Source organism: Barbus barbus, assembly GCF_936440315.1.
Source record: "Barbus barbus genome assembly, chromosome: 38".
Classification (NCBI taxonomy): Eukaryota; Metazoa; Chordata; class Actinopteri; order Cypriniformes; family Cyprinidae; genus Barbus; species Barbus barbus.
The window spans coordinates 7,493,615-7,509,382 of NC_136716.1; the positions used below are offsets into that span (position 1 = coordinate 7,493,615).

The 15,768-nt window shown below is 37.2% G+C and overlaps 1 protein-coding gene across 1 annotated transcript in view; it reads left to right on the forward strand.

The window, feature by feature from the left end:
- LOC306858000 (wings apart-like protein homolog) overlaps positions 1–15,768 on the forward strand; it is a 63,329-nt gene that overhangs the window by 27,638 nt on the left and 19,923 nt on the right. Inside the window, exons 6-9 of the mRNA XM_079398334.1 lie at positions 11,148–11,243; positions 12,935–13,096; positions 15,309–15,445; positions 15,569–15,680. Coding sequence (XP_079254460.1) covers positions 11,148–11,243; positions 12,935–13,096; positions 15,309–15,445; positions 15,569–15,680 — 507 coding nt within the window. The remainder of the gene's footprint in view (positions 1–11,147; positions 11,244–12,934; positions 13,097–15,308; positions 15,446–15,568; positions 15,681–15,768) is intronic.

Below are 15,768 nucleotides of genomic sequence, written 5' to 3' on the forward strand. Positions count from 1 at the left end.
AGCACTAATTCTGAGTATGGGTCACCATACATGGCCACACACCACTCCCCCCTCCCCTTCCCCTTATTAATCAATTATCATTTTGGCTTAACTCTTTTCTTTAAAGGCTGAAATGTGAGGTTTACCTTTTATATGAAACTTTTTCAAAGCTTTATTTGAACATTTACATTATTTATTTGAACATGCTATTAAACTGGTGTCAGTCAAGTTGTCATTTAAAATCCAGACCTCATTGGTAATGTTATAGTTTTAGTGATTATGCAAACAAAAAGTCATTTTAATTGCTGTTTGTTGATTTTTAAGTATAAAACTTGAAGTGATTTATGTATCGGTACTTTTTGAACATCTCCAGCACATTTTAACAATACCGTGATAATACTGATAACCGTGATAATTTTGGTCACTATAATCGTGATGAGAAATTTTCATACCGTTATATCCCTACTCGGATCATGCGCATTTGTTCAGTGAATTTAACATGTTAACGTGGTCTGGTGAAAGACGGGACTATAGGCGACTCTGCACTTGAAAATAAAATCGCTCGGCAGGAACTGAAGTCACAGGCACGCAGAGAGATAACTACAAGTAAGCAGACAGTTTCGAAAAGAGCCTGGAAATCCCGCACCACCACCGAAGTGGGTCTTTGTTTAGAGGAATGGACGGCGCGGATGGGATTGCGGACCGCAGGGGCAGGTTGTAGTGTATGACATGATTGACATTTGCTGGCTTTGGCTAGCCTCCAAGTTAACGCATAAGTGCCTGTATTGAATATGATTACGCATCGCTCCAGTAAATTTATTGTAAGCCAATCTGACATTACACAGTTTACTCACAACTTTTCCGTTTCCTTCTAACGTTAATTCAAAAGAATCCTACACCTTGCTGGTCTTTTGCGTGGTCATTTTTGAGCTTGCCGTGGACATCAAAACGTGTAAACTCAGAGTGAGGGTTTGAGCTTTTATTTTGAAACCGTGATGTATTCTCCTGTGTTTGTGTAGATTTATAAATGATTTACCTTACACATCTGATGAAATGGCACACGTTGCGTTCCCAGATGAACGTTATAATAAACCCAAACTCACAACAACATGCAGAGATGGAGTTGGATAACAGTTTCTGTGGAACTACTGTGAACGGAGCCGCTGTGAGACACACGTAATTAACCTACACGCATGTAAATAAAGCGCATATACTGTGTTAGAACTGATTCGCATATAATTATTTAATTAAATCATAGCGTTTGTGATTTCACAATTATGCTCAATTATTTTTTTGGGTTTAATATATCATGCAGCCTTGGAAAATAGTCTAAAAATTTGTTTTATGGATTCTCGCCCTTGAAATGCGCCACTTCCGGTATTTTGCCGGTTAGTCGACATGAGCAAAATGAAGTCGACGATTTTTAAAAATCGACTAGTCGACAAAAATCAACGAATCGCGACAGCCCTAATATAATTAGGTTTTATTTTTTTTTTAATGTGTGTGTATATAGTATTCATAAAGATTTAGCTTTTAGTTTTGGATCGGTTTTAGTTGTTTTAATACTTCAATTGATTGCTTCTGTTGTCCTCATTTGTAAGTCGCTTTGGATAAAAGTGTCTGCTAAATGACTAAATTAATTTACATTGATCAGCAAACATAATGTGAAAACCTCATTGGTTCTTATGGAACCTCAAATGGCTTGCATGACACACAAGAATGAACCTTATTGGTTCTCGCATGTCAAGCATGCTTGCAGTTCCATTTGCCTTTACTGATGTGTGCGTTGACTGATGTTAATATATGAATAAAACCCTAAATTAAATCTGTTCATCATATGAAGTGATCACATTTCTTCAGAAAATTTGGACTAAACAGCTCAATTCAATTAGTTTTACGATTTCTTAATAAATTAACGGAGGGACAGAAGTAGGGTTGGGAATCGGAAATCGATTCCAGAATTGGATAGTTAAGGTCAGGAATCGGAGACTTGTGTAAAAAATTTAGATTCCGCTTTTCGATTCCTGTGTGAGCGTATTTTAATTTAATTTTATTTTTCCTCTTTAAAAGTTTATACTATAGTTCGGAGGTAAACTCTGATGTGTGCGATAGTGATCAAAATAGAGTAAATCACCTTTTGAAAGTAATTTGACACTTCAAATCAAGATTTATCGATTACATTATGCCAGTAGGTGGTGAAAAGGGGCTGTTAAAATGTATTGGTCTTTGTTTAATTCAAGATATTCGTTCATTGGAATCGAAACTGGGAATCGCAAAGAATCTGAATCGATAAGCAGGATCGGAGTTGAAATCATAATTGATCAAATTCAAACAATACTCAATGCTAGACAGAAGTCTCTCAGATTTCATTAGAAATATCTTCACCAGTGTTATGGGTTTGGAACAACATGAGGGTGAGTAAATGATGACAGAATTATCATTTTTGGTGAGCTGTCCCTTTAAGACTGCCACAAATATTAATATTGTAATTTACATTTGTAATGTAAAAAAATCAGACCAATATTAGGGATTTTTTTGCAGGTTTGATCTGTGTTTGTACTGGTGGTCTTGTATTTTGTGTAGTGATGTATTCATATATTCAGTGGTTTTGGGAGCTTAGTTTCAATAAAACATGTTTTCGGTGTAATGAGGTGGTTATGTGGAGTTTTTATAGTACGTTGACCTCTTACATGTCAAAAAAATCAGGGAAAAATTTGATTTATCAAAGATGTAGTTTAGTCAGCAAAATGACTTGGTGGCATTTAAATCAGCACAATTCCCCAGACACAATATCACAGAAAACAAATATTTAAGTTTGCAAGGCTCGAACATTTACACGATCAATAAATGTGAGGTTGTTGGAACTTCATAGCATAAATGCTGTCCAAGTAGGGCAAGTGACAGTTCTGTCAACTAGCACAAAGGCCTGGTAGTGGTCTCAGGCCATCCATATGATTAAGTCACTGCTAGAAGAATAATTTAAATCAAACAGCTCAAATAAAACTTTTACTGAATCTCATAAGTGCTTCAACAAAAATGAGTGTTGCAGTACATTTTGCCTTTTAAAATCCTTAGTGTCCATGGCCCCATTTAATTCCATTGTAAGTGCATTACTGTAATTGTGCTTTTTGCTCTTTTTAAATGAGATTAGTCTCTTTTTTTGTGGTTATCAGCATTAGTTCTCATGACGTTGATTTGAGCTTAACTTGTTTTGAATCCACAATATTCCTTTCATGTGTCTTCAATTGTAGTTAAAGGAAGAGTCAAGAGCGACGTTCTTATTCATGACTTTTGTGAAGTATAAGAGGTGTTTGAAACGGGTTAAAGCTCAGCATTGTGGTGACTTTTACTGCCACCGCTGAACATGCCAGGGGCAGAACCTGCTCACCTCTCGCTCGATACGCAGACTCAATGACTGATTCTCCTGTGTGTGAATCATTCATGTGGAGACATTTCACTTGCACTCTGCATTTGCTCTCTCTCTCGCTCTCCAACCAATGCTTTATTTTTATTATTATAAAAAGAAACACGGTGCACTTTCAGATTTAAAACTTTGCAGGATGTTTTCATTCATTTAGAGCTGTTACACACTGCATGAAAGGTAATTTTCAAAAATCCATATTAGGGGCACTTTAAACTTCCCATCTGTAATTAATAAATAGTGTTAAAATCTGGGAAATTTTACCGAGAACTTTTCCTAAGATCAAATCTGCCATAGTAACAGTTTGAAAATCATTAATATACATTTTTTTACATCATAATCTGAGAGAAACTTTATTGGGTGTATTGAAATGATCAATAATAATAATAAAAAAAGTTAATTGATCGCTTGCAAACTTATTACTAAGTCCAAGTATTTTATCATGTGGTAGTTGATATCTAACCCTAGTTATGTGTATACAAGTATTTTTAAACCCGATTCAGTGTTTCCCACAGTATTTTGTGAGACTTGTGGCGGCAGGTGACGTCTCACATTAATTTGCATATTTATGACGTCATTGCGTCAGCAACAAGTTTTGGCACTTCAGATCTGTTCTACTCTATGAACTGTCACATACTGTAATACAACTGATTGCCCAATGTTCACGTTATAATTTGTTTTCATAAAACAAGTATAAATGATAAACACGACCCATTAATACTACATGTTAACCAGGAATCCCTACTCCTTAAATCCTGATTTATAATCGCGACATCGTCTAACAAAATCAATATACATTTAACTTGCACTAAACAATTACTATATGTGGTGGTTTTGGCTATATTACTGCATCTGAGTAACAAACTTTGAGCATATTAACAGACTTGTGTCTGTAAAATATGAATTGTGAATATGAATTGTTCATATTTAAAAGTCCAAACAGTCAGTAAGCTACAGGTGCTTGGAAACGCTGTTTTGTAAATGATTTATTGACGAGTCTGCTGCGTTATGGCCAACTGAAAGCGCTGTTTCTCTGCCACTCACTGCACAGAATAGACATAGAGAGAGGCGACACTGCGCCGGGAGAGTCAGACCTCGCACTCGTGGGACAGTACTGGCGACATCTTCCAACTGAAAGATAGCTAAGGTTTTTTCAAAAAAGTCGATTGGTTTGTCAGTATGTACCTGTTATGAAAAAAAAGCCACCAAAAGGGTCTGGAAGTTGCTAAATATTGTGCTAAAGTCGCGTTCGTGTGTGTGAGATGCAGGAGCTGATGGCAGCGAGCGGTGGATATTTGTGGCGGTCGTTGAGGATATTGCGACGGCTCGCCACAAATCAACGTATGGGAAACACTGGAGATTGTCTGTGGGAGTGTCGACAGTTCTTGAGGGCACAGAACGAGCAGTACGAAACGCGTAGGGCGAGGGGAGATTTTCCACTAGTTAATCGATCGCAGATGGTTTCATTATCTCTGTCGACAAAAAAAAAAAAAAGCGTAAGAGAATAATAATGGTAATCAAAATAAAAATGTGTCACCAAATATACTTGGCCTGCGCAGGTAAACTCTGTGTGGGAAGCACTGCGATTTCATGATGATGCAATGGATGGCAGTAACTCTGCTGGAGAAGTGCCTGACTAGTGAAATTACCTTGAGAGCTGCAGACTTCAGCTACAGGTTGTGTCTTTGACTAGAGAGCCATTTTCTCTTTTCCTAAGCTCTTAAGACTTCGGTAATAACATGATTATGATATTTAAAGCTAATTTAATTAGCGCATGGCTATTGAAGCACAGGTGCTGAAGGGTCCTTTTTATTTATCCATTGGCTGCATCATACAGCTGTGCAAATGACTCTGATGGTTTGTAAACAAGATGTCTAAATTGACTTATATTTTACAGCTTAGGCTGAATGCATGTGAACACTACTCAGATGAGTTCACTACTCATTAACTTTTCCTTCGTCTTAAGGCAGCATTCGTCAGACACGCTGTTTTTCTTTTTGCTGTTCAAGGATTTGTTTTGCTTTCCATATGCGGTTATAATATCTGTGGTCAGTTTCCTCAAAAAAAGGGGTCATGAATTTAGAAATCAAATTTTCCCTGATATGAAAGAAGGAAGCTAACTGGAGAAGATTTCCATGTCAAAGAGGGCGGAGTCTCAGAGCACAGCCAGATATTAAACATCATACAAGTTTCATCCTTCTCATTACAAAAAGAGCCTTTATTTTAAGCCAAAAACTTATTTGGGTATTGTGGTTCTTTTGATATCACGAGCAAATACATTTGCATATAACTGCCACTGGAGTAAGATATCAATCCATTGACACAGCCGTGGCCACACCCACAGTTGTGACGCCCTTTCTGCACTAAATGTGAGTGCCACATCACACCAATTATGATCAATGACACTGGCTACATTAGAGGAAGTAGACTGATGCACTGTGCTATTTCTGTTGTACTTCACACGCTTGACTTACTCCTGACAACAGGACAAATGGATGAGGAAAGGATGTGATCTTTTTGGAATGTTTGCTGTGATGCATCATGTTTAGATGGCATTTGTGTCTCTGCAAGCCTTCCGATTGACCCCAGTGTTATGAACAATTAAATTTATTTTTGGATTTTTGGATCATGTGCAAGGATTTTTTTTTTTTTTTTTTTGTAGTGTTTCATTGCAGATTGTTTTGAAAACAAGGCACAATGTACAAAAGAAATTGGTTGAAGAAACTTCTGCAACTGCATCATGAAGTAGGCCTGTCGCGATAATTAACCATCTAATCGCGATTATTTGATCTAACTGCGGTTGTTTCAGACAACCGCGATTATTGTGCTTTTTATACGGCACAAGGGGGAGTCATACACCAAAAGAAACAAAAGAGCACCAGTTTGGCTTTCATGTGAGGGACAGAATTATGTTTATATTGTTAAATTTAAGTTTACAGAAACTCATCTTCGTTCTGCTGCAGCTGTCAGTCATTCTCCACTCTGCATTCAAACAGCACGTCACGCTCAGTTATGACAGTCAGCACGGTAAAACTCTCTCTCTCCAAGATGATATATCCCCATTATAATACTTGATGTGTAGATAAAGGTCTGGGGATTTGCATAAAATGACTATCTTGCTGGAGTTCATTGCTCTTTCATTTCTCTTCTCTTTGTTGGTACACTGTGGCTTATGTTGCTTCAAGCACATCGTTCTGCACCCTGCATGTGCATAAGAGCTTTGTGCCGCTTTGTTTCAAGCGTTTCACATGATCAAACTATTAGAAGCCTTTCTTTTTCTCATGATTTCTATCTTATTTTCATGAATGTATTTTGTAAGAAAACATAGTTAACAGAATAAACTTGTCTAAATTGTAAAATATGCACCAAATAATTTTTTTCAATATATAGTTTTTGCTGCTAAATTCTACAGTCAGCTAGTTTAATTTCATAGCTTATTTTTATTCAAATGTAGTTTTTCTCTGTAGTGAGAAAATGAGTATTTAGTGGATTGTGTTTAACAAAGGGTTTAAAAAAGAGTGACTATTCGTTCCACAAACACAGTATTGATATTTTGTAGGGGTGTGGAAAAAAAATAGCGCTGGTGTTGGATCTGTATTGGCCGATTCTTAGAATTTGGAGTACTCTATGTAATCTTACACTGCAAAATAACAGCTAAAGAAAGATTAACATCATAATTAGTTACTGAACCCTTAAATGAATTACAATTAGATAATGAAAGCCATAAAAAAGACAATTAATCGGCATAATCGCCAAAGCCCTAAAACAGACAATTAATCACAATAACTGTGACTATTTTTAGACAATTAATCGTCTGCCAAATTTCAAAATCGTGACAGCCCTATCATGAAGCACGTTTTCAAAATACGTACTCAAATGCTGTAGTAGGGGGGAGTTGATATGTCTTATGCAATTATGTTAGCCAATATTAACAGTTGCTGTTTACTGAATAGCCTTGAAGGAGCTGCACTGCTAAAATGTGGTATTTTTGTTGTGAGGGGAAAATAAAATAAAAATGAACAATGGAACTGTCTAGAGAGCCTAGGTTAACGCAGCGCTGTTGAGTTTGTACTTGTTTGTTGCACCCTCTTCTGGACTGATGATTTAAAAATCTGCTGTTTACTGGTATTGTCCTAGTTGATATACTTTAAAATTTGAATGTAAATAATTTTGGAAATACTTAAGTGCCCTCTTGACAGCCCTAATGTTTAGTATTTTTTGGTATGTTGTGGAAGGCCATTATTTACAACATAGTTGACCTTATTGATTTGTGATCTCATTTATTTTTATTTATCAGTGTTATATCTATTTAAGTGTGTGTATTTATTTATTTATTTAGTTATTTAGTTAAATTTATTACATTGATTTCTTTAAAATAGTTTTTGTTGGTGTTAAAAGTTCAGTGAAATCCCCTTTTTTGTTTTTTTTAGTTCAGTAAATTCAAGGCCTAAAGTCAATGAGTAATTGACAAAATGAAAATTGTCATTAATTACTCACCCTCATGTTGTTCCAAACCCGTAAGACTTTCGTTCATCTTCAGAACACAGATTAAGAAATTTTTGATGAAATCCGAGAGCTTTCTGACCCAGCATAGACCGCAATGAAACTACCACGTTCAAGGACCAGAAAGGACATCGTTAAAATAGTCCTTGTGGCATTAGCGGTTAGGGATGTAACGATTACCGGTTTGACGATAAATCATGATAAAATTCCCCACGGTTAGTATTACCGTTTCATATTTTAATTATCATTAAAACCGTATTCGATTACCACGATTTGAACAACTCACGATAAATAAATACTGTCCGGCATAAAGCAGAGTGTAACAGTCTCACGAGCGCACGGCAGCAGAGTTTCATTCTGAGTGAAAACAGAGCGGACAAGCTGGAAGGTTTTAAGAGTGCTGAGGGAATTATACAAATGAATATATCAGTGAATTAATTATATGAATGTACCTCTGAAGGATCTGACTGTCTTCTGAAACGATTCGATGGCATTTTGTTTTCATCTTAGCTCCATGTAATACCTAAAGCAGTGTTCTTAAACACAATACTGCTTTGTTCGCGGACTTCACGTGAATCAGCTGTAATTCAGCTTTTCCGTATAAAGCGCCACCTGCTGTCAGAGAATAGATTTACAGACACTTATTTACATTCAGCCTGTGTGCAGTTTCTGTCTGGCCAAAAAACGGACTAAATTTGCATGCCCTGCTGTAAATTTTAACCGGTTGATGAAAAACAAGCTTATGTGGATTCTACACATTTAAACAATTCAGTTTACCTTTATATGAAACTTTTTCAAAGCTTTATTTGAACATTTACATTATTTATTTGAACATGCTATTAAACTGGTGTCAGTCAAGTTGTCTTTTAAAATCCAGACCTCATTGGTAATGTTATTGTTTTAGTGATTATGCAAACAAAAAGTCATTTTATTTGCTGTTTGCTGATTTTTAAGTATAAAATTTGGTGAAGTGATTTATGTGTCGGTACTTTTTGAACATCTCCAGCACATTTTAACAATACCGTGATAATACTGATAACCGTGATAATTTTGGTCACTATAATCGTGATGACAAATTTTCATACCGTTACATCCCTATTAGCGGTTCAATCGTAATTTTATGAAGCTACGTGAATACTTTTTGTGTAACTATCCCCTTAATCTTGTCCTCAGTATTGATAAAAATCATGATTCATTATTGACTATAGTCATAATTGAGCGACCTGAAAAACAAAACAAAACTATTTTTAACTACCTCAGCAAGACACTCCATTGACCTTTTAAAAGCAGTTTACAGCAATGCTTCATTAGTGCTCCTTTCGACAATGCTTTCTCTCAATGCATTTTGCATTGTATTGTGACATTTTTGAATGTAACAACATCTGAGATTTCATGTGCTTGCGAGTATTATTTCAGATGTTTTCTATCTGCCTGGTCCTCTTGGAGGTCTTACTTGGCAACATCATTCCCAGACTTTTGAGGGGGATTCCAGCTCATAGAAAAAAACACTTCAGGGGGCAGTTTTGATTTCTCTCTGCAAGACCTTCTGGAGGCTTCTAGCCCAGCATGAGGAACTCTCCATGGGGTTGGAGCTAGACTTTGACTCCCTGCTAGCATGAAGAACGCTTCTTAATTACAGAAGATTAAAACCAGTCTCCTGCAGAGTTATGTTGGGGGCCAGAATCTTTCTCTTCATTATTAATAATAACCCAGCCTCAGTGTTGCCCAGTGGACTGTGCCTACACCACCTCCTCTAGCCAAGTGCCCTTTTAGCACCCCATCCCCTTTTGGGTGTTTGTGTGCCGTCAGTCCCTGCAGTTGGACTCGATCTGGCATCCTCTGCGAGTTGTTCATATATATAGTGTTCCTGCAGTCTACTTTGAATGCTCTCCCGCTGAGACAAATGACCTGCGCTTCAATTCACACTCCGCCGACACAAACAAGCTGAGAAATGTAGCACTTCTTAATGAGTTTTAATTACAAATGTGATTACAGTTGAAGAAGGAAATATAGCCATCTTTGTGGAAAGTGGAGCAGAAGCTTATGCCTTAAATGTTTACAGACCATTATCTTCATGACTGGAGAATATTTAGATATTAGATGTATTTTCAGTTTTCACACTTGTTTCGGTTGCTTTGTTTGAACCCTTATGTGATTCTGCTCCCAAACCTCTCAGGTTTGTTTTCACAATTAGTTTTTTGGATTAGAATGCTTATGTTTGCTTCATTACCATGAGTATTGACAACAGGTTTTTATTAATTTTTTTTCTGAACCACTGTAGGTAACTGCCAAAAATGGATGGCTTCGCATTTTAGTGTGGGTTTGCTGAGAAAAGCTTTGCTCTTATTTTTACTTGTACTGGAGTGTAGTTTTGGACTGACAAGCACAACTTCTAAAAGTTGCAAAAATGTTAGAACTAATAGCCTGCAGTGTGGTTGCGCTTTGAGCAACCATAGTTCAAATCCCAGCTTGTGGTCTTTTACAATCCTGTATTGCTCTAGCATCTACTTCTTCCTCACCAGACACAATGTGATAAGAATTACCATAATTATTTGTCTGTCCACACCAGACGTGACACAGCTACAAGCCATGACACAGCATAGCTAAATCACAAGTCATAGCCAATCTGAGAGAGTGTGGATGGGCATGTTTTAGAAGCATGCTGCTGTTCCCCAAACAAAATGGATAAATACATAATCAAATTCATAAAAATGAAACTCTTTCAGTGTTTTCTCTAGGATTTTTTCTAGCTCTGGTGGCAGGACTATTTCCCATGGACCACGCCCCCTCCCCATCCAAGAATCACGTGCACTCAGAATTGAATTTATTGTAACTAAAAAAGACAACTAAATAGTAAATAATAAAATAAGAACAAATAAATGAATGACAATCAATAGCAAAAACAATAACAAGATACAAATTTAATTAACAGTCTTTTAAAGTAATTAAAAATGTATTTAAGGTCATCTTGAGGCCCCCTCTAAGTTTGAGACCCCTTAGAGCTTCGGCTCCGTAATTTAAGGACAACTGGTAAAAATATGTGCAAAATTGTTTTCAGTGAAACTGACATAAGGTAAACTGGTACTTCTGTTCAGTCTCAAAAATGGATTTTGTTGTTCTTGATGCAAGCCATGCCAACCTAATGAACCCCAAACTTATAATGTTCAATGAACTCAGATCTGCATGGGAAGCTCTTGTATTAAAATACCCTCAGTGTAACAGTGTTTGCCTGTTCTTTCTGCAGTCACCTACTAAAGCTGTGTATAATGCAAGACACTGGAACCAGCCAGAACCAGAAGAGCTGCTGCCCATGCCTCCATCACGATCTCAGGCTCCTCCAGTGAGTACAATGCCAAGCACAAGATATTCAACCAAACACTACACACTCCTACACAGTCACAACCCACTTTAGAAAGCGCTTTAGCACAGGCACCTCACATGCTATCAACACAATGTTTATAGGCACCTTTGTGTAAAAACTTTGACCTCTTTGATGCCACTTTGCACTTTTTTGCTTTGGTGTCTCCCGAGTGTGTGACGTTGAGCAGTGATGGCTTAACACCAGAACCACAATTGTTAAATGGGACCTAACACACACAGTTTCACCCAATATCATGTTAATCTTCAGTACATATAGAGTAGTACTGCATCCTTCATAAATTAATGCACTCTCTATATTTAAAAAAATAAGAATTAGAAGAGTAAACTAATGCGCTGTCTTCACTGTCTCAACTTAAGCACACACATTCACTCAAACCGATCACGTTGCGGCCGCACAGACATTCAGCAACACAAACTTTTTAGTGCTGCCCCGCAATTTTATCAATAAAATAGCTTAATCGCTCAAGAGTTACATTATCTTTCTCAACAAGGAACTGGTAACATCATTGTTTCTAAAGGAATTAAGCCACAGCTTCACTGTTAATGGAGAAACATGGCAAAACGGTGGTAATTCATACATACACAGCCTTTCTCTCTCTCTCATAAATGAACACTTGATGAATTACACATTTCTGAGCATAGAATATCGAAGTGGAGATCGCTAAACGGCAAGCTAACCGGTGTTTTCAGAAAGCAAGCGCGTTTATACGCAGTGGAGAGAGTGCACGTACGCATGACTGCCAGGTTGACAAAGATAAGTAACAAACTTAGAAGATATATCCGTATTGCGCAAGAGGGAAGCTCCGTTTCGGGGATTACGTCTCATTATATCAGGCAACCCCGGTTGTTTTCCTCTGCGGCCAGATTAAACCTTGTTGTAGCCTATATATAATGCTCCATTCATTATTTTTTTTAGAAACATTGCACTTTTTTTTCCCAAAGTAAGCACGGCCCACTGCTGCACACGTTCCACAATATCGATATAGGGCCAGCTGTATCGATACTCGTATTGTCAAATCTCTGTGACGATACAATGTCGTATCAAACACAGGACGAATTATCAGACGATTCAGATATCAGTCCGATAATATCGTGCATCCAGAGTAAATCGTTTATTTTTATGTGCCTCAAACACGACCCCATTATGCACTTCTTTTCCAATAAGGCAGCCTCTCCCTTGCTCTCTACATGTGCCGTCTAAACACAATCAACCCCATACAACTTAGCAGGCCTGCATCTGTTGCCGCCAGTGAAGCCCACTGTAATATGCACACTGACAGATATGCTTACACTTCACTTGAACTGTTTGTAAGGATTCTCATTAGCGCAGTACCTCCATTTCTACTGTTCCTATAAACAAGGCCACAGATATTAGAGTATTCAAAACATTGCATTATTCAGTATGTGTATTGGCGCTTGGCCATCTTAGGAGTGTTTTATTTAGCAGCGCTGCTGTTGGTCGTGGATTTGGCCTTTTAGTAGTTGCAGCATGATGAATCTATAATGTTCTTCAGCACAATCTTTAGTCGTCATGTTACATAACCAGCAGTGGGTCGGTTGTTGGCAGCTATATGGCTATATGTGAATCAGCTCTGCAGTGCTTCCAAACATGCTGTTATGCTTTAATTGTGAGTTGTCGCTCTTGCACAGGCCGCTTCATCGGGAGGCAGTAAAGAGTCGAACTCGCACAAGGATGACGGAGTGTTCAAAGCTCCAGCTCCTCCTCCTAAAGTCATCAAGTCCGTCACTGTCCCCACAGAACCTTACCAGGACATGGTCACTGCACTCAAATGTAGGAAAGAACACAAGGAGGTGAGTGCAAACACTTCACAACACCATCTGATTTGGCACATGCAGAACCTTGCTGCTTAGCATGCAAATCATGCATATTATCTACTACTTTTTCAAAACAGCATGATACACAATGCAGTATTAAATATTGTGGATGTAGTATGCTTGCTGTCACTTTAATTCAATAAGTGATATTTAGTTATAATTATCTTGGAAATAAAAATGATCATTTTCCAATTTTTTTTTCTTTCCTCCATCACTTCTGAAAAAAGTATATTAAGTACAGAGACTGCTGAGTTAAAAGATTTGTAATGCACTAGACATTTGAATATTTGGCAACTTTATACTAAAAGCCCGAGCAGGAGCCAATTAAGTTTGAAAGTCAGTGGCATGGAACCAATGATAAAGGCATAAAGCTTTAATCTTTATATGCATGCAAAGTAGTGCAGCTGTTTTTCAATTAATTTTGAATTTGAAAGTCTCAGTGGCAGCATATTCAAAATGCTGGCATGATCATAAGGACCGTTATAGTTATACAAAAAGGTCTTTTTGATGGTGTCCAGAAAGCACTGATGTTCTGTGGAGTAACTCTGACTGTGGGTGTTAAACAGTTGTTCAGGCCCACCTACGTTACAGCGCTCACCTCTTACTCTGCCCATTGAATCGCTTTTCATCTAAGCTGCAAGCTGTATGCCGTTCGGATTGTTTCCAGACCACCCTCATTTTATTATAACTCTCTTTTGTGGTCTTTATGTTTGACAGCAGGCTAACATTATCAACGAATAATGAAAAACGATGTGTAACTATATTTGCTGGCCTCGTGTGATTACATTTCTTTGTGTGCGCCGTGTGGAACGAAACTTAATCTGCTTCAGGCAGCTGACTTTTAAATTATTATTTATTATTTTTAATATGACAGTAATTAGATTAGACATTTGTGGTTTGACATCTATCTTGATAATTATCGATATCAACTGATGAAAAAAATAATAATTGTAATCCATTTTTTTTGCCCATATCGCCCATCCCTAAATTCGAGTAAAATTTCAAAATGTTCTGTACCGTAAGCAAAAACTGTTGAAACTATTTTAACTAAGTTTACCCACTTAATTATGTAAATACTACTTTTACAGAATGTAGCAAATGTAGCATATATTGATAAGTAAACATTAACAAGATCAAATAGAAATTTGTGACAGGTGCATTTACACTCTCAACAAAACTTTTGGCGTACAGTATCGTATGTATGTGTGTATATATAGGTTTGTGTGTGTAGTGTATGTACATGTACCTATGTGTATATATATTAGTGTCAAACGATTAATCGCATCCAAAATAAGTTTTTGTTTACGTGTGTACATTTATTATTTATGTATAAATACACACAGTATATATTTTGAAAATATTTAAATCTATTTACATGCATATATGTATATTCATATAATTTATATTAAATATAAATATATTTCAAATATAAACACAACATATTTTTCTTAAATATATACATGCGTGTGTGCATTTTTATTTATATATATATATATATATATATATATATATGTATGAAATATCTATATATAAAAAAAAAAAAAAAAAGTAAAAACTCACTGGAGGGTTTCACTGACAAAAAATCAGTAGCAATTTATTTGATTATTTAATCTTCATTTACTAGTGAAAATTCCAGTCTGAGCAATGGTGTCAGCTGTCCCTTTGCGCCACCAGGTGGAGATTTCACTAATATGTGAAATCTCATTAGTGTAAATTGGCCAAAGAGCTGTCCAAGGATATCAGGGAGAAGATTGTAGACCTACACAAGGCTGGAATGAGCTACAAGACCATCGCCAAGCAGCTTGGTGATGAGGTGACAACAGTTGGTGCGATTATTCGCAAATGGAAGAGACACAAAATAACTGTCAATCTCCTTCGGTCTGAGGCTCTATGCAAGATCTCACCTCGTGGAGTTTCGATAGCCGCTTTTCCACCATCGCGCTGAACGGTTCTCTTTTCATAACCGTTCCATTCCGCGCCACTTCGAGCCGAACCGTACAGTTATGGTTTCGTTTTCCACTGCGGGGCTGATAAGATCTCTTTGGGATGCAAGCTTATCCGAATTGTGAATGGTTATATACTGAAAGTGAGCGTTCTCTTTATATTCACTGAAACTAAAAAGACCAAACTGTTCATCAAAGAATATTTCCATCATGAGATTAAACAGTTGCTTTCTTTTTCTCTACAGTTGTTCACCGTTGTTCAGCACGTGAAGCACTTCAATGACGTGGTGGAATTTGGCGAGAATCAGGAGTTCACCGATGACTTTGAGTATCTTGCCACTGGTCTGAAGACTGGTCAACCCCTTAACACACGCTGCCTTAGGTGCAGAAAAATTCCTTCAGTGTATATTCTAACCATTCTCCAATATTTTAAATATGGCCTGATGTTTGTATTTGCAACAGGCTTGGTGTTTTCTCATTACAATTCTGTTGCATTTGTGTGCAGTGTTATTAGTTTGGCCACACGGTGTGCCATGCCCAGTTTCAGGATGCACCTGAGGGCTCGTGGGAAAGTGGCTCAGGTCTTTAAAACTCTCAATGATGCACCTCAACATCCAGTAAGTCAAAAGATGTTTGGACTTTTCAGAAACCTTCACTGCCTGATATCTTATGTCTAATTGATTGTACTTCTTGTCCTTGGCCCTT